Source organism: Suncus etruscus, chromosome 6 (genome assembly GCF_024139225.1).
Source record: "Suncus etruscus isolate mSunEtr1 chromosome 6, mSunEtr1.pri.cur, whole genome shotgun sequence".
Classification (NCBI taxonomy): domain Eukaryota; kingdom Metazoa; phylum Chordata; class Mammalia; order Eulipotyphla; family Soricidae; genus Suncus; species Suncus etruscus.
Window position 1 is genome coordinate 116064462 of NC_064853.1, and position 25615 is coordinate 116090076.

A 25615-nucleotide genomic window follows, 5' to 3' on the forward strand; every position below is an offset into this window, starting at 1 on the left:
AATAAACCCTGAGCGTCACAGGGTGTGGCCCAAAAACAGAAAAGAAAATCCTACCAATTAAGCTATTTGGTGAGTTGACTAAGTGTCCTTTTTGCTGGCACCTCCACTTAATCCAGGACCTTCTTCAAAATGAGACACTATGTTGGCACTATCTGGATTTTCTTTCTGCAATAGGAGGGCTTTGGATTGGTCCTTATATTGACTTCTAATTAGTTATCTCTCGATTTGTTTCTTTGGTTTACACGTTAAAAGATGTTTTCCCATTGCCTCCTTATCTGGCTCTTTTATCTGGAGGGGAAGCTACCATCCTGATTCCACATGGTGCAACAAATGGCTCGTGGGTGAACAGCTTGCAGTGTGAGTTTCTGGCCTACTATTCCTTCCCAACTACGTGTGGATTACTTCCTGCATTGGAATTGCTGCCGAAACCGCGGTCTCTTGTCCTACCCGGATTGGGAGCCTGGGAATCCCTCTCCCACTCTGGGGATTGTAGAACACACAACTGACGATTTCACAACATTATATAAAACCAATCAACCAACCAAACAAACAAAAAATCCCCACAAAAATGCAGTTTACTATGAAAAATAAACCCAGGTTGTAACATTTTTCTGGTGCTAATGATTGATGTTAAGAATTCACTGACGGGCCCGGAGAGATAGCACAACGGCATTTGCCTTGCAAGCAGCCGATCCAGAACTAAAGGTGGTTGGTTCGAATCCCGGTGTCCCATATGGTCCCCTGTGCCTGCCAGGAGCTATTTCTGAGCAGACAGCCAGGAGTAACCCCTGAGCAATGCCGGGTGTGGCCCAAAAACAAAACAAAAACAAAAAAACAAAACAAACAAACAAAAAGAATTCACTGATGTTGCATATGTATACAAGTAAGTGAAACGTCTACATGAGATATGTAGAACACAGCACTGCTCACTAGAACTTCAGAGCAAGCGAACAGTTTTCCCAGTTACTGTCAAGAAGTCCTCATCAGCCAAGGCACGAAGTGCTTCTTCAAACATATCTTTGGTAATAGCCTTTGGGGAAGAAGAGGAAAAAAACATTTCCTTTACATCACAAACAGGACATCTATGTTAAAAACTCATGTCAGCCTTTTGGCAACTCTATACATTTTTTAATGCTTTAACCCAAGGATGTCAATCATTTCTTATGAAGGACCAAATGGTAAATACTGTAAACTTGGTGTCAATATGGTTCATCCAACCTCCCCATGTCTCCTGTCTGCCCTATGTGCAATGTATCATAGATGGCAAATGTGTATGGAAGAATTATAAAATTCTATAAAATTATAGAGAAAAAGAAAAGTTCAATGGGATGAGCAGGCCTGGTTTTTATTCCTGGCCCTGATGGCTCAGAGCCCAGGCAGAAGCAACCCTGAGCCCTGAGCAGAGAAAGGTATGGTCCTAGACCCCCAAATATAAAGAAATACAAGAAAAACAAAGGGGTGGATTTGGCTAAATTGTCATAGGAAAAAACTCTACTTATTCACAAAAAGGCATCACTGTATTTTACTTCTAAAGCAAACTTCCATTCTAAATGTCCAACTAATTAAGGATGTGAAATGTACCAACAAAATATAAACCACTTATGACAGTAAGAAGTATATTTAGGGGCCGGAGCAATAGCATATAACATAGCGGTAGGATGTTTGCCTTGCACATTACTCTGGTTCCATTCCTGGCACCCCATATGGTCCACTGAGCCTGAAAGAAGCAACCTCTGAGCGCCACTGGCTGTAATTAAAAAACCAAAACCAAAACCAAAACCAAACCAAAAAAAAAAAGGAAGCCTATTTAGGGGCTAGAGTAATAGTGTAGCAGGTAGAGGACTTACTTTCTATGTACCCGGCCCAGATTAAATCCCGGTACCATTATGGACCCAAGTCCAACCAAGTGTGATCCCTGAGTGCAGAGCAAGAAATAAGCCCTGAGTACCATCAAGTGTGGCTTCCCAAAAAACAAAAATCTACAAAAAAAAAAGTATATTTACCATCAAATATGCCAACAGTAATTGTTAATCAAAAACTAAAGGGGGCTGGGGCCCCCAAAAAACTAAAGAAAAGGGGAGTGTTTGCCCTGCATATGGCCAGCCCAGCTTCAATTCCTAGAACCAATGGGTGATGTCCCTAAAACCAAACCAAAGAGAGAGAAAAAGAAAAGAGGAGGGAACAAAGAAAAAAAATCATAATAAGAGAAAAAAGGGGCTGGAGTGATAGCACAGCAGTAGGGCATTTGTCTTGCACGTGGCTGACCCAGGACAGATCTGGGTTCGATCCCCAGCATCCCATATGGTCCCGCAAACCAGGAGCGATTTCTGAGTGCATAGACAGGATAACCCCTGAACATCACTGAGTATGGCCCCCTCAAAAAAACCCTAAAAAAACAAAAACAAAAAAAAAGAAACAGGCTAGCTATGGAAGTTGCTCAAATGTCTGGAGCACAATCTTGCTTACTAGAGGCCCAATTCAGTGACAGGCAGGCACCATGTGACCCCTTCATCTTCAAGCCTTTCAGAGTTGGATGTGAAGAAACAATTACGTATGAATACTTACTATATCAGACTGCCCCCTAATATCTTCAAAAAGTTGCTGGTATTTCAGAGCTGGTGTTTTGCCTTTAGATAAAATCAGCTTTTTCAATGCTTCTGCTAACTCTTCTTTCCGTTTACGAGAGGTGGCACTCATTCCTGAATTTATTAAAAAAAAAAAAAAAAAGAAAATCAATGAAAATATTTGTGCTTTTGAAAGTAAGTTTTTTGAACTAGAATTGTTTTGAATTCCCATGGTCACCGTACTGCAAACAACCGTACAGTGGCAGATCTGATACCATGAGCACATTTATGCTCATTAAGAAAATTTGGGGGGGCCCAGAGAGATAGCACAGCGGCGTTTGCCTTGCAAGCAGCCGATCCAGGGCCAAAGGTGGTTAGTTCGAATCCCGGTGTCCCATATGGTCCCCCGTGCCTGCCAGGAGCTATTTCTGAGCAGACAGCCAGGAGTAACCCCTGAGCATCGCCGGGTGTGGCCCAAAAACCAAAAAAAGAAAATTTGGGGCCGGTGTGGTGGCGCTAGAGGTAAGGTGTCTGCCTTGCAAGCACTAGCCAAGGAAGGACCGAGGTTCGATCCCCCGGTATCCCATATGGTTCCCCCAAGCCAGAGGCAATTTCTGAGTGCTTAGCCAGGAGTAACCCCTGAGCATCAAACAAGTGTGGCCCCAAAAACCAACCCCCCCCCCCAAAAAAAAAAAAGAAAAAGAAAAAGAAAATAATTTCTTCTTTAAACAAGCATCACATTCAGGTCTATATCTTTCAGAAATCAAGCCTGTTTTGAGTACCTTTATCTTACCCGTAAAGAATTTTTGCCTAAAATGACTTGGTTGTTTACATTAAGAATATGTTATTTAGGGGAGGGGTAAAAAAAAAAAAGAGTATGTTATTTATAAGTTCAATGCAACAGACCTGTGGTAAGAATAGATATGTCCACAATGCCAGTTCGGGGGTCAGTTGCAGACTGCTTTAAAGCTTCCCGATGGAGTCGCTTGGCTTCTTCGACATCAATTGCTTCAACTTTGTTTGAAAACCTTACTTTAGCATGGGCTTCTGCCAGGCGAATTAATGATTCCAGCTGACGAGGGTATGCAGAAACCATACCCCGGCTACTTCCGATCTTCCTCATGTCTACATATGCCTAGTACATGCAAGGAAAAACAACAATACTTATTTTCATAACTGGATTTTAAGAAAGGATCTGCTCAATAAACTGAACGCATGCGTGGCTATCATGGACAGGTAATTGATCTCTTGTCTTGAGACTCATATTTCATCAATGGCATGTGATGGAAGTCTGAAGAATCAGAATGGATAAGGTGTATGTGGTCAGCTCTCCAAGGATATGGTGTTTTGAGAAAGAAAGGACATCAGGACATCCGAATAGCTGGGACTAATTTGAAAGCCTGGATAAAAAGGTCCTCCAATCTTTTAGAAATCTATGTATTTCAACCTCTAAAGGAGGACTCCATATGTGACTAGCAACAAAGGTAAGTGGTGTTAAATTTATCACATGACATTTTATTTTTCATTTTTGGTTTTGGTTTTTGGGTCACACCTGGCAGCACTCAGGACCTACTCCTGGCTCTATGCTCAGAAATCGACCCCGGCAGGCTCAGGGTACCATATGGGATGCCGGGATTTGAATCACTGTTCTTCTGCATGCAAGGCATACGTCCTAATGCAGTGCTATCTCTCCGGCCCCAACATTTTATTTTTCACATCCCACAAGAATACCAGTAAATTTTTTATTTGTGTGTGTGTGTGTGTGGGAATTTTGGACTACAACCGGCTGTGCTAAGGGGTCACGCCTGGCTCTGTACTCAGAAATTGCTACTGGCAGGCTCAGGGAACCATATGGGATACAGGGAATTGAACCCTATCGCTCCAGCCCCTCATTTTATTTTTATGGTTTTTGGGCCACACTCAGCACCACTTTGGGTCCATCTGAGTCAGCCACATGCAAGGCAAATGTCTTACTGCTATGCTATCTCTCTTGTCCTTTTGTTTAATTACTTTTTATAAACCAAATGCAAACTCAGAGAACGTGGATAACATATATGATTAAAAAGTTACTACATAATACCTATGAAACTTCAATTCAGTTATTTTCATCTTGAATCTTTATCCCTTTATATAATTGATAAGGTTAATTTAGTAACAGGACAAAATAGAGAAAAGAAATAGTAAAGTCACATCTGTTACCTCAATGAGAGCTTGGCTGGCATCCTGGCTTAGTCGAGGCATGATTGTGCTATGGGCATAAGCAATGTAGTCCTTGAGCACAGCCATATCCATAAACTCCTCCTCCACCTGTTCCTCACTCTGGTAGTATAGTGACACAAGGTGGTGGGCTAGGCGCCTGTCATAGGCTTCATCTTGAGGGTCTAGCATGAGGAAGATCAAATCAAACCTGGAAAAAAAACAAAGAAATAAACTAGTTCTGAGTGAGAGTGCTAACATACCTATGAATGAAGTGGTCTTTGGGCTGGAGCCATAGATTGCTAATGTTCAACCCTTTGCACCTCACATGGGCACTGCAGGAGTGATCATGAGCACAGAGCAAGTCATAAGCACCGCCAGGTGTGGGCCTCCCATCCCCGGTTCTCATACTACATCATCCTCCAAAGATTGCTGGGCACAGCTCTGAAGGCCCCCAGGTAGCACTGCATCCTTGGTGAACTGTACGCAAGGGTCTCTTGTCTGAGAACTACCTATAAGGGCCCTGCAGCGTCCTGACCACTATTTGGGGGAGAACCCCTGGTAAAAGTTAAAATTCATTTATAAAATACATCACTATTTGAATGAAATTGAGAAAGTGTAATAAGGTTCTGCTTCAATTACGTTAAAAATTTTTAGTCTTTTCTGTGTGCAGCTATATATTTCAATATTCTATGTATTGACCTTGCTAGTGGTTTTAAGACTGAGACTAAAAGTTTTGTGACAGCTTCTGAAAAGTTAGTCAAAGTAAAATCTCCTAACTGCCTCTGAAAAATCAGTATTAGGCTTACAATTGAAGTTATGGTTCTAATATAAACATCCTGACCAATTCAACTCGAAAACTTGTATTAGAGCAAAGAGTTTATAATATCAGCCATTGTATTTTAATAGTTCCTTTTCCAAATCTCATTCTAAAGTCGAAAATAAGCAAAGTAAAGCATGTGTTCCGTACCTTGATAATAATGTATGAGGCAACTGAATATTTTCAATGGTAGTTTTTTTTGGATTCCACTGAGACTCAATAGGATTTGCTGCTGCCAGGACAGACGTGCGTGCATTTAATTGACAAATAATCCCAGCCTAGCAGAGAAAACAGAAGAAGCCTGAGCTTGAGGCTGAAAAGAATTACGTGAGCCTTCTTTACCTGGCATGGCCTCTGCTATTTCTCCACTGTCCTTATATGAGACACATGAACCCAATTTCTCCATTTGGGGAAAAATTCCTTGTTATTTGTTTATTTTTATTTTTTTGTTTTTTTTTTTTGGTCACACCCGGCGATGCTCAGGGGTTACTCCTGGCTGTCTGCTCAGAAATAACTCCTGGCAGGCACGGGGGACCATATGGGACACTGGGATTTGAACCAACCACCTTTGGTCCTGGATTGGCTGCTTGCAAGGCAAACGCCCTGTGCTATCTCTCTGGGCCCATTCCTTGTTATTTGGATTTATGCCAAGGAACAAAGTTCAGATAAGTATATGCTATGATAGTGTCTTTTTCAGAAGTTAAACCCCTACAAAATACACAGGCTAAATTCAGGTTCAGTCAATATCACAGCTCAGGGGTTAGTACTAAGAAAAAGGGGATCCTGGAGAAAGAGAGTACTTAGTGAACAGGAAAGCATAGTTCTATCCCTTGAAGTTCTTGGCTTTCCACCCCAAGCACCACTGAGAGTTGATCCCCAAGTACCAAAGTTGGAGTAGCCCCTGAGCATAATTGGGGGTGGCCCGCAAATAAAGAGGATCCTATAGGATATAATCACACTTATCTGCAGCTAGTCAAAGTCTTTCCCAGATGCTCAAATTTAAAATCAAGTCACATTGCAATTCCAGAGTCTCATTTTGTACTTATGAATGTAGAATGTTACTCACCTTTGCAATGGAAAGAGTCTGCTGTTCCATGACTTCATGCAACACCGATCTTGTGCTTTCATTCATCTTGTCAAACTCATCAATACAGCAGATTCCATTGTCACTCAGGACAAGGGCACCAGTTTGAAGGACCAGCTGTCTTGTCTCAGGGTCTTTCATTATGTATGCAGTAAGGCCAACTGCACTGGAACCCTTTCCTGAAGTATACTGACCCCTGGGGACCAGGTTGTAGACATACTGAAGCAGCTGGGACTTGCTGGTCCCAGGGTCACCACACAGTAGAATATTGATCTCAGCACGGAACTTGCCCCTGCCTGTGTGACTAAAATCCTTTCTTGTTCCTCCAAAGAGTTGAAGCAAGATTCCCTAAAAGAACAAATGAACAAATCTAAATATTATTTTACTTTAGAGCAGGGGTCTCAAACTCGCGGCCCTCCGTACAACATTTTGTGGCCTGCGGCCAGCCTTCAAAATATCGCAGTATTCGCGATTATTTGCTTACCGAATAATCGCAATAAAAACCGGATTAGTAAGAAAAAAATCGCATTAAACATTCGGAACTCCTTGCAAGCAGCCGATCCAGGACCAAAGGTGGTTGGTTTGAATCCCGGTGTCCCATATGGTCCCCCGTGCCTGCCAGGAGCTATTTCTGAGCAGACAGCCAGGAGTAACCCCTGAGCAATGCCGGGTGTGGCCCAAAAACCAAAAAACAAACAAAAAAAAAAAACATTCGGAACTGTTCAGGGTATGCAAATGTTTAATGCGATTTTTTTTTTTGGGTCACACCCAGCGGTGCTCAGGGGTTACTCCTGGCTGTCTGCTCAGAAATAGCTCCTGGTAGGCATGGGGGACCATATGGATACCTGTATTTGAACCAACCATCTTTGGTCCTGGATCGGCTGCTTGCAAAGCAAACGCCACTGTGCTATCTCTCCGGGCCCCACTAATGCGTTTTATTGCAAATACTCGGTAAGCGAAATTCCTTATGCAGCCCTGCCTCACCCCGGCTTTGCCTCCTGCGGCCCCCAGGTAAACTAAGTTTGAGACCCCTGCTTTAGAGCAACTGAGAGTTAAAATGTTAGGGGTATTTTTCTACACTACAAAATAATTTCAACAAAGAAATTAAAGACATATGAAGGGGCTGGAGAGATAGCATGGAGGTAAGGCGTTTGGCTTTCATGCAGAAGGATGGTAGTTCGAATCCCGGCATCCCATATGGTCCCCTGTGCCTGCCAGGGGCAATTTCTGAGCCTAGAGCCAGGAGTAACCCCTGAGCACTGCCGGGTGTGACCCAAAAACCAAAAACTAAAAAACTTAAAAAAAAAAAAAAAGAAAAAGAATTAAAGACATATGAAATATGATACTGGGCTAGAGAGACAGTGCAGGGACTAAGGCATTTGCTTTGCATTTTTGCAAGAATCCCTAAGCATTGCCAGGTGTAGACCAAAATCCACAAAACAAACAAAAAAACAAAAACAAAGAGATAATGATACTATAATTCTCCTCAATAAATAATCAAAGCAGTATGTGAGTGCCTTATTTGGTCAAGCAGGCAAAAGCTCCTGTCTTTAAACAGAGAGGGTGGGGGTGGATGAGATGGATATTTGTATTATTTGATGCCAAAAAATTATAAAGCCCAAGAAAGTAAAAATTCATTTTTGGGGCTAACGAGATATTACAAGAGTTAATCCATTTGTCTTCATGTAGCCAACTCTGGTTTGATCCTTGGTACCACATATGATCCCAAACCACCATCAGGAATGATCTCTAATGCAGGAGTAATCCTTATGTACTGCCAGGTATGGCCCAACCATAAAACATTTTCAGTTACCTTCTTTATATCTTCATGTTCATAAATGCTTGGAGCCAAGGCTGAAGCAAGTCTCTCATAAATGTCTGGTTTCTTGGAAAGTTCCTTCAGCAATTCCACACGCTTCTCTGAAAAGAGTTTCTGTTCTGCTTCTTCATCCAGGCCATGTAGACGTTTTGCATCCGTTTTTCGGTAATGAATAACATCGACGTGGGTTTTGTAGACTGACTTCACGTTACTCACTCTTGGATTGACTCGAATGGGAACAGCTCGATAGATGCCTGAGGGTACAACCATGACAAGGGCTCAACATACCATTACAAATAGAAGACACTGAGGAACTTCCATATGACCAGCCCATGATAACAAGCTTATCACAAAGTGCAGTAAATGCAGTTAGAGAAATAACTACACTAATAGTTACCATGACAACAATAGAGAAATACAATGCCTGCCTTGAAGACAGGCAGAGGAAAGGGGAGGTAGGAAATGGAGGGGGGCAATGGAGGTGGGAAAGTTGCACTGGTAAGGGGAGGTATGCATTTTTTTTTTTTTTTTTTGTGGTTTTTGGGTCACACCTGGCAGTGCTCAGGGGTTATTCCTGGCTCCAGGCTCAGAAATTGCTCCTGGCAGGCACAGGGGACCATATGGGACGCCGGGATTCGAACTGATGACCGCCTGCATGAAAGGCAAACGCCTTACCTCCATGCTATCTCTCCGGCCCCGGAGGTATGCATTTTATGGCTGAAACCCAATTACGAATATGTTGGTAATCATGGTGCTTAAAAAATTATCAAAAAATATGGTCCCCAGTGCCTGCCAGGAGCTATTTCTGAGCAGACAGCCAGGAGTAACCCCTGAGCGCCGCTGGGTGTGGCCCAAAAACCAAAAAAAAAAAAAAAAAAAAAAAAAAAAAAAATTATTAAAAAAAAAAAAATAAAGACACTGAGGAATGCACCTTCTGGACAAGAAGATAACAGCAGGGTGGGCACCATTCAACCTGGGTCCCATCCTTGGCTTCATTTATGGTTCCCTAACATTGTCAGGAATAATTACTGACTGTAGAGCCAGGAATAATTCTGAGCATTGTCAAATGTGACACTAAAACAAAACAAAAAGAATACACTTTCATGGCCAGAGTCAAGGACTTAGGCTGGCCCAAAGCAAGTTGGAAAGAGAAATCACTTATATGTGGTCTGGGCCCATCCTCAGGCCCTTGCATTAAGTTGCCAGTCTGGTTGGGGAAAATTGTTGGTGGGATCCTGGGGCCTTCTAAGTATGCCTGGGATAGGCAAGAAACAAAACAAAAAACAAACACAAGTGCAGCCTGAGCAATCAAGAATCTTCTGCCTTCTGCTTCTGCCCAGTGCAGGGTGTTGGTAGGAAGTGAAGGAGGGCAGCTTCTAGAGCCACAGCCACAAGAGCCTCTGGACACAGGCTCACATCTCTGAACCTCTTCTTTAGTTCTAAAAATGCCATCAAGTGTCTCATAGCATACAAAGTGCTATGACCCATTCTTTGTAATAAACTTGGAAAAGCAGAAAATTATGTAAGACCCTAGGAGTTAGAGTGATAATTCTTGGAATTGCTGGCAGAGCTCCACTCTTCCCAAGTATCAGCCTTGTCTGAAGCTGCTTTTCAAAAGACTAACATCATTAAACCATAATTACAATTTTAGTTCAGTGAGAGCAAGAGACAAAGGAATATAAAATTGGAAGGCTCTGCTTAATGAGGTTGAAAAGGGGATTCAAACAGTATATCCTACTCATTCTTCAACTCTTCAAGTCCATATTCTTCCTTGAACCTTTATCTCACTTGCTGTCAGTATTTTTGCTAGCTTATTTTCACTCTGAAGAAACATGTTCTAGCTAGAACATATACTTCTCTCTCATTCTCCACTTATCTCTTTTAAGTTAACAATAACATTTTCTTGCTTTTAGAGATAAGAGGAGTCTCCATGCTAATAAATTCACAAGCAAAAGCCCTTTTGATTTTAAAAGATACATTTAAAAGTGTCATTAGCAGGGCTCAAGTGACAGGTAAAATGTGGATTTCATGCAGTGGATCAGGACTTGATTCCCACCAAACAGTATCTATGGTCTTGTCCCATCAGCCTAGCCAGGAGTAATCACCAAAAAACCTAAACAAAAACAAACAAAAAACACCCAAAGCCCCACAAAACCCCAAATTGTGCTTTTTTAAAAACCGTTGCATTAGCATAAAACAGACTTACTGCAATGACACAACTTATATTTGTACCTGTAACATTCACTCTGTCCCCAGGTTGAACTTTGTCAACAAGGTCATTATGAGCAAAAAGGACAACTGTGTAAGGGGTTTGCCCTGCAGGCATATCTTCAGGAGACTCTTGAAGTTTGATCTAAAAGAACAGGGGTGATAGAAAACTCAGGAAAGAAAGCACAAGACACAAAACGAAAAACACAATAAAAAAGTTACTTCTAAGATAACTGCTGGGTGGAGAAGCACAAATTTTCAGGCTCGTCATTGATTCTGTCTGGATTCTGACAGCAAGAACAAAGATAGACCCGTGTTTGAGAAGCTTTAAGTTATGATGGCTGGCACATCATAAAGGTGGGGTGGGGGAGAGAGATAGTATAAGTGGTCAAGGAACTTGCCTTGCATATGGTCAACCTGAGTTCCAATCCTGGTACCCTATATGGTTCCCCATGCCCTCCAGGAATGATGCCTAAGCACAAAACCAGCAATAAGTCCTGAGCACAGCTAAGTGTACCCACCTGCCCCCATAAAAGACATACAAACACAACAAAGGAACAACAAAAAGGGAAGGTCTGGACCGGAGCAATAGCATAGTGATAAGGTATTTGCCTTGCACGCATCCAACAGAGGATGGACTTTGGTTCAAATCTGGCATCCCGTATGGTCTCCTGAGCCTGTCTGGAGCAACTCCTGAGCGCCACTGAGTGTGACCCAAAAACCAAAAACCAAAGAAAAAAAAAAAAGGGTTTGTGGATACAAAGGTGTATTGCTGATCACATCAAGTTTTTTCTGGAGGGGCTGGAGAGATAGCATGGAGGTAAAGCATTTGCCTTGTATGCAGAAAGTCGTTGGTTTGAATCCTGGCATCCCATATGGTCCCGTGTCTACCAAGAGCGACTTCTGAGCATAGAGCCAGGAGTATCCCCTAAGTGCAGCCGGGTGTGACCCCCCCTCAAAAAAAAGTTTTTTCTGGCTACACTCAGTGATGCTAAGGGGACTCCTGCCTCTGTCAGGAGGGAGCAAATGGGATGCTGGGGATCAAGCCCAGGTAGCCACATACAAGGCAAGCACCTTACTCAATATACTATCCCCAGGTTTATTAGTATACTTTACTCGATATACTATCTCCAGTCCCCTCCTCCTGAAATTGTTTTTCTGCAAGGGAAAGGCACTGGATCTAAAATAGCTGGCTAAGGTCTAGGACTGATTTGTCTAGCCTGAGTCTTGGCTCCCCAAGATATCAGGTGGTAGGGATCATCTCCCACACCATGCAGAACAAGTGATGTCAGGCATAGCTTGACAGTGGTGCTGGTGAGAAGTAGGTCTATACTATGCAGACATTCATCACTATCTTCCTGTTCCTAAGATCTTCCAGGTGTCCCCACGGTGGCAGAAGTAGATAAAAAGTGGTAATTTCCTTCTCAAGGTTGCCATCTCTCTCCTCTCCACTTCACATAAGTCACCCATGGGACCACCCTACCCATTGGCATCAATATTGTTTTAATATTCTGAGAACACATAAATAATCCTGGTGAGCAGATTTCATCTGTGTTTCTAGATTTTGCACCATGTTGGCAATTTGTAAGTTACATTTGCTCCTATAATATGTACCAACATTAAATAAAATGCTTATCTTAAGTGAATTTTAAATTCATTGGTTAGTTTTACCTTCAATATATTACCTCTATTTGACATACAGCGCTGGAACAAAATATAAGATAAATCTTGCCCTTGTACATGTATCGTTTCATATGAATATTTACTGCCCAATCACTAACTTTATATTTTCTTTTTATGATTATAGGATTAAAAAGCTACTTCTGTCCAATAACATTTGGGCAAAAACACTTTAAAAGTATCAAATGATGGGGCCGTAGAGATAGCATGTAGGTAAGGTGTTTGCCTTTCATGCAGGACGGTGGTTCGAATTCCGGCATCCCATATGGTCCCCCGAGCCTGCCAGGAGCGATTTCTGAGTACAGAGCCAGGAGTAACCCCTGAGCACTGCCGGGTGTGACCCAAAAACAAAAAAATAAAATGTATCACATGATGATGTCACTAGTGGGATTCTGGTGTGCAAGAAACCCCCCACCCACCCATTGCACTATAGCTTTGGCACCTCCTCTGTTTTTGTTTCAGTTTTTGCTATTTAATTTTTGCTTTACCAGTAGAAGTTGTAAAATACCAATTTAGAAAAAGAACTTTTATTGATCTTAATGTTTTACAGTTAACTGATATTAAATACATTTTTATATTGGTGAAAATGTCAACTGATACAGCTTTTTGGGAAAAATAATACGAAATGATCATTCTGGACAACAACTGGATGCTGGGGGTAGTGATATGCATTCTGCTCTCTTAGTAAGTGTATTGCAAACCATGGTGCCTCAAATGAAAGAAAAGAGGAGAGGCAAGAGAAAAATGTGAAGGAATGGGTATTGGAACATTGTATTCTGAAATTCAGCCACCACAACTTTTTTTTTTTTTTTTTGGTTTTTGGGCCACACCCGGTGACGCTCAGGGGTTACTCCTGGCTATGCGCTCAGAAGTCGCTCCTGGCTTGGGGGACCATATGGGACGCCGGGGGATCGAACCGCGGTCCGTCTCCTAGGCTAGCGCAGGTAAGGCAGGCACCTTACCTCGAGCGCCACCGCCCGGCCCCACCACAACTTTTTAACTGTATCCCCCACCCAGTGATTCAATTAAGAAAACAAAAACAACTACCTTTTAAATCCATGTTTTCTGGTTTACATATCTTTTTTATTTTTTTTGGGGGGGGGCACACCTGGCAGTGCTCAGGGGTTACTCCTTGGCTATCTGCTCAGAAATAGCTCCTGGCAGGCACGGGGGACCATATGGGAAGCCAGGAATCGAACCAACCACCTTAGGTCCTGGATAGACTGCTTGCAAGGCAAACGCCGATGTGCTATCTCTCCTGCCCCAGGTTTACATATCTTACAAGAACACATAACATTTAATAAGTCCGTGCACGAGTTAGTGTTTGAAGTATCCAGGACACAACAAACAAAATCCACTGAGAAGGAAACAGTTGAATGTTATTTAGGAAGCATGGTTTAGTGTTTCACAAATAGATACAAATCTTTTGTGAGGATACTGAGGACAAAAAAACACCCAACATGCCAGAGGACATACCATCTGCTTGTCAGAGAACATCGAACGGTTGTGAATCAGTGCCATGCTATGGGTCGTGTGGCAGTGCTCACAGACGCAGGGCTCAGCGATGCGACCTCGATCAATCTCTACCCGGGCTGTGTGCATGCACACCTGGCACTGGAAGAAGGCTTCCTGCATCTCTGGGATCAGCTGGGATGTTCTGATTACCATGCCACTAATGGTGATAAGCTGGTCAATGTCTGTATGGGAAGAAAGGTTGGCTATTAGGAACGACGCACAGTGCCACCCTGTTTCTTTCTTGCTGGAAAGTATATGTCTACTTTGATCAAGTTTAGCAGAAGCAGAACATTCTGTGAGGTAGGTAAGGATAGTTGTGGTCAGATACATGGAGTATAGAGCCCAGATGGTGGTACAGTGGGTAGGGCACTTGCATGCAGCTGACATGGGCTGGATCACCAGCATCCTATATTTTCCTGGACCCACCCAAAGTGACCACTGAGCACCACTCAAATGTGCCACTGCATCCTCTCTCCCCATCCAGCTCTTCTAGCTAGTGTGCCTTCCATAAAACTATAATGGAGGGCCCGGAGAGAGCACAGCGGCGTTTGCCTTGCAAGCAGCTGATCCAGGACCAAAGGTGGTTGGTTTGAATCCCGGTGTCCCATATGGTCCCCCGTGCCTGCCAGGAGCTATTTCTGAGCAGATAGCCAGGAATCACCCCTGAGCACTGCCGGGTGTGGCCCAAAAACCAAAAACAAACAAACAAACTATAATGGAGGCAGCTGGAGAGATAGCATAGAGGCAGGATGTTTATCTTGCACATGGCCGACCCAGCACAGACTTGGGTTCGATTCCCTGTATTCCACATGGTCCCCTAAGCCTGCCAGGAACTATTTCTTTTCTTTTCTTTTCCTTCCATCCTTCCATCCTTCTTTCTTTCTTCTTTTTTTTTTTTTTTTTTGGTTTTTTGGGCCACACCCGGAGGTGCTCAGGGGTTACTCCTGGCTATCTGCTCAGAAATAGCTCCTGGCAGGCACGGGGACCATATGGGACGCCGGGATTTGAACCAACCACCTTTGGTCCTGGATCGGCTGCTTGCAGGGCAAACACCTCTGTGCTATCTCTCCGGGCCCTCTTTCTTTTTTTTGTTGTTGTTTTTGGGCTACACTCATTTGATGCTCAGGGGTTACTCCTGGCTAAGTGCTCAGAAACTGCCCCTGGCTTGGGGGACCATATGGGACACCAGGGATCAAACTGCGGTCCATCCTGTGTCAGCTGTGTGCAATGCAAATCACTCCAGCCCAATATTGGGATATTTTATATTTGTCTATGATTCAGGATATTTCTAAAATAGTTTTTAGATAAATATACTCATCATAACGATATAATATATATAACTGATAATACTTAAAATGTTATTTTCAGGGGCCAGAGCAATAGCACAGTGAGTAGGGTGTTTGCTCAGCACATGGTTGACCTGGGTTCGACCCCCAGCATCCCAGATGGTCTCCCAAGCCTGCTAGGAGTAACACTTGGGTATGGCCCAAAAACCAAAAAAATATTTTTTATATAATTTCAATTGAGCTTAATAGTCCAATAGGTTCAAAAGCTGCTATTATTTTGTGAATACAATCCCTCATACTATCTTTTTTTCCCCCTTTATTTTGGGCTACTCTCCAGTGATGCTCAAGGATAATTTCTGGTAAGCCTTGGGGGAATTTAAGCAGTGTCAGGGTTTGAACCAAGCAAGCTGTATGTAAGGCAAGCACCCTATTTGCTATACACTCTTTATGGCACCTCACCACTTTTTTTTTTTTTTTAAAGCCCTTTGATTTATTTTCATGTAAAACACTTTCATGCTATTAAAACTATTATGTTCAGGGGCTGAAGCAATAGCAGAGTGGTAGGCCAACCTGGGACGGACCCAGGTTCAATTCCACAGCAACTCATATGGTTCCCCCAAGGCTGCCAGGAGCGACTTATGAGTGCACCTGTCAGGAGTAACCCCTGAGCACTGCTGGGTGTGCCCCAAAAACATTAATAAAAATTATGTTCTGGGGTCAGAGTGATAGTACAGTGTATAGTACAAAGCAAATATGGCATTTGCTTTGCATGTGGTCAACCCAGATTTGATCCCCAGCATCGGGTATGGTACCCGAGCCTGCCAGGAGTGAAATTCTGAACAGAGTTAGAAGTCAGTCCTGAGCAATGGTGGGTATAGTCCCAAACTAAACAAATAAAACAATTACCTTCTGGATTCAAAGTCCTCATATTCCTAGTCTTTAATGCGTTGAATGGTCTTACTTGAATCTGATGTTCTAAAATTGAGTCAGGATAACGGTCAAAAAATATTTCATTGACAGCCATGTCAAAAGTTGGAATAACTTCCTATAAGAAATATAAAGAAGCCAAGCTGAGTTTGCATTCCTATTTTAAGATTAAACTTAACAAAGCACTCTGGGCTGAGATATAGATCAAATATTCCTCCCACATTGTGTGCCCCTTTATTTTCTGGCACTGTTAAGTATAGCTCTGCATGCCACCAAGAGGGATGGAGGGAAGGAGAAAGCTAGAAGCAGGGAAGAAAGGAAAAAAATGAAAAGAATCCATACAAAGTATAAAAAAATCTGACATAATACAAAAATATTACTCTATATAACCACAGACTTGCTGTTCAGGGAAGTGGGCATAATACTATTACCTCTCTGAATTTGATTAATTTGGTTAATTTGATCATATATATCAATATGGGATGCCGGAGGATCGAACCATGGTCCTTCCTTGGCTAGTGCTTGCAAGGCAGACACCTTACCTCTAGCGCCACCTCGCCGGCACCAGGAATGATCAATTTTAAGGTTAACTACTGTTTAGTACATACTAGTAAAAAACATTGCTAATTAATGACATGATGTTGGTTTTAATATACATTCCAATTTCAGAAATGCTAAGTGCGAAGATGTTCATCTTAAAGGTGAAACATGGTTTTCTAAAGTTGTGTGCTTTGAAAGCATGGTCTCTGCACTGACAAGAAAACCTGGTTTTCAAAAACATTCCCTCCTGGGAACAGAGCCAAATGCCTTGTATGTGACTGACCTTTGTTTAATCCCCTGCATCCCATATGGTCCCTCAAGCCTGCCAGGAATGATTTCTGAGTGCAGAGTCAGAAGTTACACCTGAGAACGGCTGGATGTGGCCCCAAATCCAAAAATCAAACAAATAAAATATTCCTTCTTGATGTTAACTGTAATTTATCAGGGTCACAACAAATCTCTTACCTGTGGATAGCAGATGAGCTGTCTATATAGATTTTTGTCAAATGCTTTTAAGTGTTCACAATTAACATTTAAAAATGGTTCCCCAATAACATTAATCTGTAAGATAAAATCACAGTTATAGTCTGATAATTTTGCTTTTAAATGCACTATCTGAATTTACTAGGAAGGGAAATTTAGTTACCTCTGCAAGTCGTTGCATGTATAGAGGTTCTGTTATATCTATGTCCCCATTTTCTTCTTCTTTAGCCAGAGGGTCAATGAAATGTTGAAGAAATCTCTTGTGGAGAGAAAATTATTAAGTTTAATGCATAAAAATAAGCCAACTATTCAAAAATACAAATATAAGTTTTGAGTATGTCACTATTCATTAGTTTTTCTTTTTTAAAAAAAAATATATCTAGATAAATCCAACCAATACATTTTATTCATTTATTTAGACATATCCCCAGCACCAAGAAAAAACAATAAAAATACTCTAAATCACCTAAAAGTATTTTGGATATTTTCTCCAGCATTTTCAGAATATAATTTTAACATATCTTACCTGAAAGTTTTCTTTGCATGTTGCTACATTTACATCTGTTCCCCAAATCACAAGTTTCTGGCCTAGAGATTGTTCACTTGCAGCTATTTCTTCTGCTGCTGGCTATACAGAAAAATGACAACCATGTTTATAGGATATTATCTTTTAAAAATATTGAATCACTGAGGTAGTTAAAAAGTTAATGGCTGAGTACTATGTTCCAACAACTATTCCTTCACCAGCGTTTATCTCCCACCACCAGTTACCTAGGAGTTCCTTCCAGTCCCCTTCATAGTCCCCAGTCTATTTTTTTTTTTTTTTTGGTTTTTCGGGCCACACCCGTTTGATGCTCAGGGGTTACTCCTGGCTAAGCACTCAGAAATTGCCCCTGGCTTGGGGGGACCATATGGGATGCCGGGGGATCTAACCGCGCGGTCCTTCCTTGGCTAGAGCTTGCAAGGCAGACAGACACCTTACCTCTAGCGCCACTTCGCCAACCCCCCCCCAGTCTACTTCTATGGCAGACAGTTATTATCCATTTTTTGGGGGGGTCACAACCGGCAGCGCTCAGGGGTTACTCCTGACTCCTGGCCGTCTCAAGCAGGGGACCCTATGGGATGCTGGGATTCGAACCACTGTCCTTCTGCATGCAAGCAAACACCCTACCTCCATGTTATCTCTCCAGCCCCAGTTATTACCCATTTTTGCCAAAATTATATTACCAGAAGAATGTGCTGTATCCTTACCCCATCAGACTGCAAGTCCACCTGTAGACCCTTCCGTGAAGATCCCAGGTCAGGTCTCTGTCTCACTGGTGTGCCTCTAACACCACTCCTTGGGGTTCCCTCTACTCTAGAGCTGGGAGTGCCATATGTCAGAGGTGAACTGACATCAAAATCAAGAGGAATAGCTATAGAAACAAAATTTGAACATTCATGAAATTCTGGTAGTGTATCAACCCTGAAATTACAGCAGTTTACATGTCTGCCTGAAACACTTAAATACAACAGCAAGTTAAGTACTGTTACCTTGCTAATTAAGATTGTGTGGATATTTAAAGATCCTATCAGTAAACTACACACAAGAACCACCATGTGAGCTGGGAGACTGCTCAAGACCCCTAATACATTTGGGTGTGAACCCAGCACCTTACCATTGATCCAACCTTCACTTCCCAACTTGCCAAGCACTAAGAGACCCAAGAAGTGGGAGTATCCCAGCCAATGAATCTATAGGTTGACTCCATAGATTCAGGAAGCTTTAGAGGCTTTAAGCTTTTTTGTTTGTTTGTTTGTTTGTTTGGTTGGTTTTTGAGTCACACTGGGCTGCACTCAGGGGTTACTCCTAGCTCTACGCTCAGAAATTGCTCCTGGCAAGCTCGGGAGACCATATGGGATGCTGGGGGGGATCCGGGAAACCCGGGTCCATCTTGGGTCAGCCGCATGCAAGGCAAAGGCATAACCTACCACTGTATAGTCACTTTGGCTCCTGTTTCTGGTTTTGTTTTTTGGGTCACACCCGGGCTCTCCACTCAGAAATCGCTCCTGGCAGGCTCAGGGGACCATATAGGATACCGGGATTCAAACCACCATCCTTTTGCATGCAAGGCAAAGGCTCTATCTAACTCCATGCTATCTCTCCGGCCCCAAGGCTTTAATCCTTTTCACTCAACACTATCCCCTACACTCCAAGCACATCTCCATCTGCATGTCAATGGAAGCCATGTGTGTCTTTGACGATGACCTGAAGGATGCATCTGAGGACTGGAAAACACCACATCTGGGGGGGCCGGGCTCTGCAGCTCGGCTCCGGGCGAGGTCGGCATGGGCTGCAGCTCGCCCGTCGAGGTGGACTCTTCGCCTCTGCGTCTCTGGGAGGGCGGGGATCTGGCATCGTCACTGCGCGCTGGCGATGTGCAAAAGAGAAGAGAAGGGAAGGCCGTGAACCACCGCGCTTGCGGCCCCAGGCCCGGTCGGCTCTGAGGGCAGCCGAGCGCCACAGCCAGGGGCGCGCGCGCGGGCACTTACGCGTCTGCGCCGGGGTGGCCCGTCCGCGCCGGCTGCTCCGACGGCTGGGGGTGGACGCGGGGGACGACATGGCGCCCTGCTGAGCTGGAGACCGAAAGGAGAGGACAGGCTTAGCACCGCGCCCGGCCGCCCTACCCGGATCCCCCGCAATTACTCGTGCCCAGCGTCCCGTCCTACCTGCTCACGCTCGGAAAGAAGTCACCGAGGACGGGGCTGAGGCGCGGCGGAGAAGGACGAAGGCCTCCACAAACGCACACACACACACAACAGAGCCGGGTGCGCTTCCCGGGAGAGGAGGGTCGGGCCGCAGGTTTCCCGCCAGCCGCTTGTTCCCGCCCACGGCGGCACGTAGCCAATCACAGCGGCGCTCTCGCCGAACCCCAACCAGTCACAGTCGCGCCTTCGCTAAGGCCCGCCCCGGAAGCGGCCGCGCTCGCGGCAAAAGCTATAGGCGGAGTGTGAGGGCATTTTCGCGGGAAATCTTCTGGGCGGGGCCGAGTGCTTAGTGGCCGGAAGTTCCTTCTTTTTAGGCGTTTTCATTTCCAAATGCGTTTTCACGCTTCGTCACAGTTAAAGAGGGTTTTAGTTTTGCTTCTTAAGTGCTTGCTGCTCGGGCACCGGCCGAGAGACAGCTTGGGCCCTGTTTCCCCGAACCCCAACTCTCTATATCTGCTCGGTGCCGACTCCCCCCACTTCCGCCTCACAGCTCGGCGCAAACGCCGGACAGGCCCCACAGGGACCTCTTAGTTCCCGCCGCGGCAGGTCACGCCCTCGCCCCGCCCAACCAATGACCACTCCCACCCATGCCCCCGCCCACCACCGGGGCTGGGACTTCCGCGTCACGCGACGAGCTTGAGCACCGCGCACGCGCGCTGCCGCCTTCAGTCATGGCGGACTCGGGCTCTTCCGTGCGCGGCTCCCTGCTGCAGCTGCAGGCGTGCTCGTCCGCCGAGGACCGCTGCAGTTCCGCGCTGGCCGGCTTCCAGCTGATCCGGAGCCTGGGGCAGGAGTGTGTGCTGTGCAGCGACTCGGCGCTGCTGGGTGGGTAGCGGCCCGGGCGGAGCCGGCCAGGCTCGCTCTGCTTGCAGCCTGTGCGCGCGCGCGCCTCTTCCTGCGCCTCCTGCGGCTCCAACTTTGATTTGGAGTTAGGGCAGTTTGCTTCTGAGAATGCTTTTAGGAAGAAACTTCTCATGCTCCGTATTCTTTTGCAACAGGAAAAGCATTTTAAAACCAAAACGGGCCAAAATTGCCCTGAATCTGGCAGTTCTTACTCTCCAAGTCGGGAAAGAGAAAACTTTAGAGGAAAGGATTTTATTTTCATTTCGCCTACAGCCTTTAATACCGTTAGCAAACTTTTGTAATTTCTGTGACTGTCATTTAGTATTGCACGAATATGACGGAAACGTCATGCTTGATTAGTTTTCATGTGTCACTGACCGATTGGTCTTGACACGAAGGAATCTTTTGGGGCCCCTTGTAAGGTGTGTACTTGGGGTCAAGCGGATGGGAAGCACAGACCAAGGAGTCAAGTTGGGGTCAAGCTCTGTTCTGTGTATTTAAAGCAGAAGATGGGAGGCTTATACTCAATTTCTTAACTAATCATAAGGCTAATTTACCACAAAAGGCACAGGAGCAAATTGTTAAAGGTATTTCTCCTCCCTCCCTCCCTCTTTTCCTCCCTCTTTTCCTCCCTCTTTTCCTCCCCCTTTTCCTCCCCCTTTTCCTCCCCCTTTTCCTCCCCCCTTTCCTCCCTCTTTTCCTCCCTCTTTTCCTCCCTCTTTTCCTCCCTCTTTTCCTCCCTCTTTTCCTCCCTCCCTCCCTTCCTTCCTTCCTTCCTTCCTTCCTTCCTTCCTTCCTTCCTTCCTTCCTTCCTTCCTTCCTTCCTTCCTACCACTGTCCTGCGTGCAAGGCCTTACCTCCATGCTATCTCTCCTGCCCCTTAAAGGCATATTTTTGACGCAGTCGCTGTTTGCTGTCAGTAGTTTCTCAGTAGCTAGGTCAGTTCAGAATTGCTTTGGATTTATGCATATTGAACTGGTGCCTGAAATGTTAACGCTTACTATGACTACACGTAGGCTAAGAGCAAAGTTAGATTTGAGGGTGATTATTCTGTGAGACTAAATAAAAATACTTGAATCTACACAAATGTTCCTCATAAGGTGTGTTTATATATGAGTGATTTTTATTTATTTATTTGTTTTGGTTTTTGGGTCACACTGGGCAGCGCTCAGGGTTTACTCCTGGTTCTACGCTCAGAAATCGCTCCTGGCAGGCTCGGGGACCATATGGGATGCTGGGATTCGAACCACCACCGTCCTTCAGCGTCTAAGGCAAATGCCTTACCGCTGTGCTATCTCTCTGGCCCCATATGAATGATTTTTAAGAGAGACTCTAAGAAAGGTCAAAATAATTATTAGATAAAGAATATTTGAATCCATGTAAGTATTAAATCTGAGTAATCTTTAGATGTCAGCTGACTTTATATCTCAATATTTATGCTACATCCTTTTATTGCCTGAATGCCTTATGAACAGGCACCAACACCAAGGTTTTTCAGGGCTCTAATGTTGTGAGTACAGATTATTTTTTTAAGCATCTTTTCTTACATGTGCTACTTTTTGAAACATCCTTTGAGTACAGACTGCTTTGAATATGTTCCTGTAATAGACAGCTTTTTTTTTTTATGGTTTTTGGGCCACACCCGGTGATGCTCAGGGGTTACTCCTGGCTATGCGCTCAGAAGTCGCTCCTGGCTTGGGGGACCATATGGGACGCTGGTCCAAGGCTAGCTCTGGCAAGGCAGGCAGACACCTTGCCTCTAGCGCCACCACGCCGGCCTTAGCTTTTTTTTTTTTCCTCCTGGTTTTGGGCCATACCTGGCAGTGTTTAGGGGTTACTCCTGACTGTCAGCTCAGAAATATCTCCTGGCAGGCACGGGGACCATATGGGACACCGGGACTCAAACCAACCACCTTAGGTCCTGGGTCAGCTGCTTGCTAGGCAAACGCCACTATGCTATTTCTCCGGCCCCAAATAGACAGCTTTTTAAAGAACTCTCCCTTAGGTACTTAGGGCATCTTTAAACTTGGTCCTTTCCTAGGTTTCAGGATTTGTTAACTTGTGGAGGTAGCATTCAAATAAGAACTTTTTTTTCTCTTAAAAACTTTTTTCCTGGGGCCGGAGAGATAGCATGGAGGTAAGGCGTTTGCCTTTCATGCTGGAGGTCATCGGTTCGAATCCCTGTCGCCCTATATGGTCCCCTGTGCCTGCCAGGAGCAATTTCTGAGCATCGAGCCAGGAAAAACCCCTGAGCACTGCCGGGTGTGACCCAAAAACCACAAAAAAAAAAAAAAAAAAAAAAAACCCAAAACTTTTTTTCTGAGGCTGGAAGTAAGGCATGCATAAGGACGGAGGTTCAAATCCGGCATCCCATATGGTCTCCAGAGCCTGCCAGGAGCGATTTTTGAGCGTAGAGACAGGAGTAACCCCTGAGCGCTGCTTGGTGTGACACAACCCCCCCCCCCCCCCCAAATAAAAACAACTTTTTCCCTTTACAAAATTTTCAGCATTTAAAAAATGTCATTTCTTGGAAACTCCAATATTATCCCTTTAAAAAAAACAACTCAAATATGCGGCTGAAGAGGCAGTAGAATGGGTAGGCGCTTGCCTTGAATATGCTGGACCCTGGTTCTGTTCTGGCGCCCCTGTATGGTATCGAGCACCTGGACCAGGAGAAATTCCTGATTCTGAGCCAGAAGTACTTAGACCATTGCTGTTGTGGCCTAAATTACAAAGTATAAACAAACAAACTAAAAGACCCAGCAAATATTCAGCCTCTTCTCTGTAGTATACTTTTTTTTTTTTTTTTTTTTTTTAGGTTTTTGGGCCACACCTGTTTGACGCTCAGGGGTTACTCCTGGCTATGTGCTCAGAAATCGCCCCTGGCTTGGGGGGACCATATGGGACGCCGGGGGACCGAACCACTGTCCGTCCTATGCTAGCGCTTGCAAGGCAGACACCTTACCTCTAGCGCCACCTTCCCGGCCCCCTTAGTATACTCTCTTAAAGAATCAAAAAATAGTTTGAGATTGTCTTCCTAAGAAGTTAGTGCTGACTGCTGCGAAGAACTCATGATTACACCTTAGACTTGATGCAATACGGTTCATATTGCACTAAAGATATTAATGAGAAATATGCTTAAAAATTAACTTGCTAAAAAATTAACTTTCTTTTATTTATTTATTTATTTATTTTTTTTGGGCGGGCCACACCCGGCGGTGCTCAGGAGTTACTCCTGGCTGTCTGCTCAGAAATAGCTCCTGGCAGGCACAGGGAACCATATGGGACACCAGGATTCGAACCAACCACCTTTGGTCCTGGATCGGCTGCTTGCGAGGCAAACGCCACTGTGCTATCTATCTCTCTGGGCTCTAAAAAATTAACTTTCTACCCTTAGGTTTTAAATTAGGAGTCCTTTCTGTTCCTTTAGTATTGTGTGGATAAAGTAGTTCCAAGTTTTTTTTCCTATGTATAAACTGTGCCTATTAGTTTGATAGACTAGAAGATTGCATTAGTATTCTGTTTCTATAACAAGTTTGTCACAAGATTAAGTTTAGTAGTTTAGAGCACTTACCTCGTATTCTTACTGTTCTGTAGTCAAAAACCCAAGCATGGGGCCCGGAGAGATAGCACAGCGGCGTTTGCCTTGCAAGCAGCCGATCCAGGATCAAAGGTGGTTGGCTCAAATCCCGGTGTCCCATATGGTCCCCGTGTCTGCCAGGAGCTATTTCTGAGAAGACAGCCAGGAGTAACCCCTGAGCATTGCCTGGTATGGCCCCAAAACCAAAACACACACACACACACACACACACACACACACACACACACACACACACGCCGGGTATGCCCAAAAACCAAAAAACTCACACACACACACACACACACACACACACACACACACACACACACACACAACCCAAGCATGGGTTTCACCAAGTTAAAATCAAGGTATTATGTAGGACTGATTTACATTTTTGTTTATTTTGGTATACCCTGCAGAGCTCAGGAGTCACTCCTGGCAAGGCTTGGGGGGGGCTGGATTTGGGGGATCCAACCCCTAGTCTGCAGATCAGCTTTGAGCAAGGCAAGTGCCCTTCCTGCTGGCCTTTAGGAGCTTCTTTCTAAAGATTGGGGGATTCTTTCTTTCTCAGGGTGCCATCTAAATTCCATTCTTCTCAGTTGTAGAACTGAGGCCCTCTTTTCTTTGCTGATGTTTCAACTTCAAACCAAGTAGCTGAAAACCACTTGCAAACTCATTTATTTTTTGTTTCCACTTTGGTGTGTGTGTGTGTGTGTGTGTGTGTGTGTGTGTGTGGGAGAGAGAGGGGGGGGTAGGAAGGGAGAGAGTGAAGGGGAGGGATGAGGAGGGGAGAAGAGGAGAGGGGAAAAAAGGGGGAGGGAGGGAGGGAGGGAAAGAGGGAGAGAGTGTGAGAGAGAGTGAGAGAGAGTGAGAGAGAGAGAGAGAGAGAGAGAGAGAGAGAGAGTGTTCAGGGGCCCATGTGGTGCTGGGGATTGCATGCACATCATGAGCCTTCTCTGCAGCCTCCACCTCACTTTCTTTTGTTGTTGTTGTTTTGGGTCACACCTGGCAGTGCTCAGGGGTTCCTCCTGGCTCTAGGCTCAGAAATCACTCCTGGCAGGCTCGGGGAACCATATGGGATGCCAAGATTCTAAGGATCATACTTCTGCATGCAAGGCAAACGCCTTACTCCCAAGCTATCTCTCGGGCCCCTCCACCTCACTTTTAAGGGTCCTTGTGATTACATTTGGCCTACCAGATAATGCAGAAAGCTCTCTCCATTTTAAAATCAATTGATTGGGGCCCAGAGAGATAGCACAGCGGCATTTGCCTTGCAAACAGCCGATCCAGGACCAAAGGTGGTTGGTTCAAATCCCGGTGTC

General features: G+C 44.5%; 3 protein-coding genes across 3 annotated transcripts in view; 1 reads left to right on the top strand and 2 right to left on the bottom strand.

Annotated features, from left to right (window-relative positions):
* The window catches only part of UBE2V2 (ubiquitin conjugating enzyme E2 V2), a 738183-nt gene that overhangs the window by 50825 nt on the left and 661743 nt on the right, over positions 1–25615 (bottom strand). The window lies entirely within an intron of this gene.
* On the bottom strand, positions 859–19908 carry MCM4 (minichromosome maintenance complex component 4). The gene is made up of 17 exons (XM_049775796.1): positions 19832–19908; positions 19655–19738; positions 19371–19532; positions 18374–18537; positions 17649–17750; positions 17286–17381; positions 17105–17200; positions 16079–16217; positions 13848–14068; positions 10716–10836; positions 8478–8737; positions 6647–7012; positions 5731–5858; positions 4764–4971; positions 3471–3699; positions 2566–2699; positions 859–1030 (listed from the first exon to the last, which is right to left on the bottom strand). The coding sequence occupies exons 2-17, from the start codon at positions 19722–19724 to the stop codon at positions 938–940; spliced, it is 2589 nt and encodes an 862-aa protein (XP_049631753.1). The 5' UTR covers positions 19725–19738; positions 19832–19908; the 3' UTR covers positions 859–937.
* PRKDC (protein kinase, DNA-activated, catalytic subunit) overlaps positions 20542–25615 on the top strand; it is a 207487-nt gene continuing 202413 nt past the window's right edge. The window contains exon 1 of the mRNA XM_049775793.1: positions 20542–20695. Within this exon, the coding sequence (XP_049631750.1) occupies positions 20542–20695 (154 nt within the window). The remainder of the gene's footprint in view (positions 20696–25615) is intronic.

Excerpts from the sequence above, each read along its gene's own strand:
- MCM4 (XM_049775796.1), bottom strand. The coding sequence starts at position 19,724 with ATGTCGTCCCCCGCGTCCACCCCCAGCCGTCGGAGCAGCCGGCGCGGA. Across the intron at positions 17,201-17,285 it reads ACATGCAACGACTTGCAGAG|ATTAATGTTATTGGGGAACC; the intron begins GTAACTAAATTT and ends TTTATCTTACAG. Across the intron at positions 3,700-4,763 it reads CCAGCCAAGCTCTCATTGAG|GCATATGTAGACATGAGGAA; the intron begins GTAACAGATGTG and ends TGCATGTACTAG.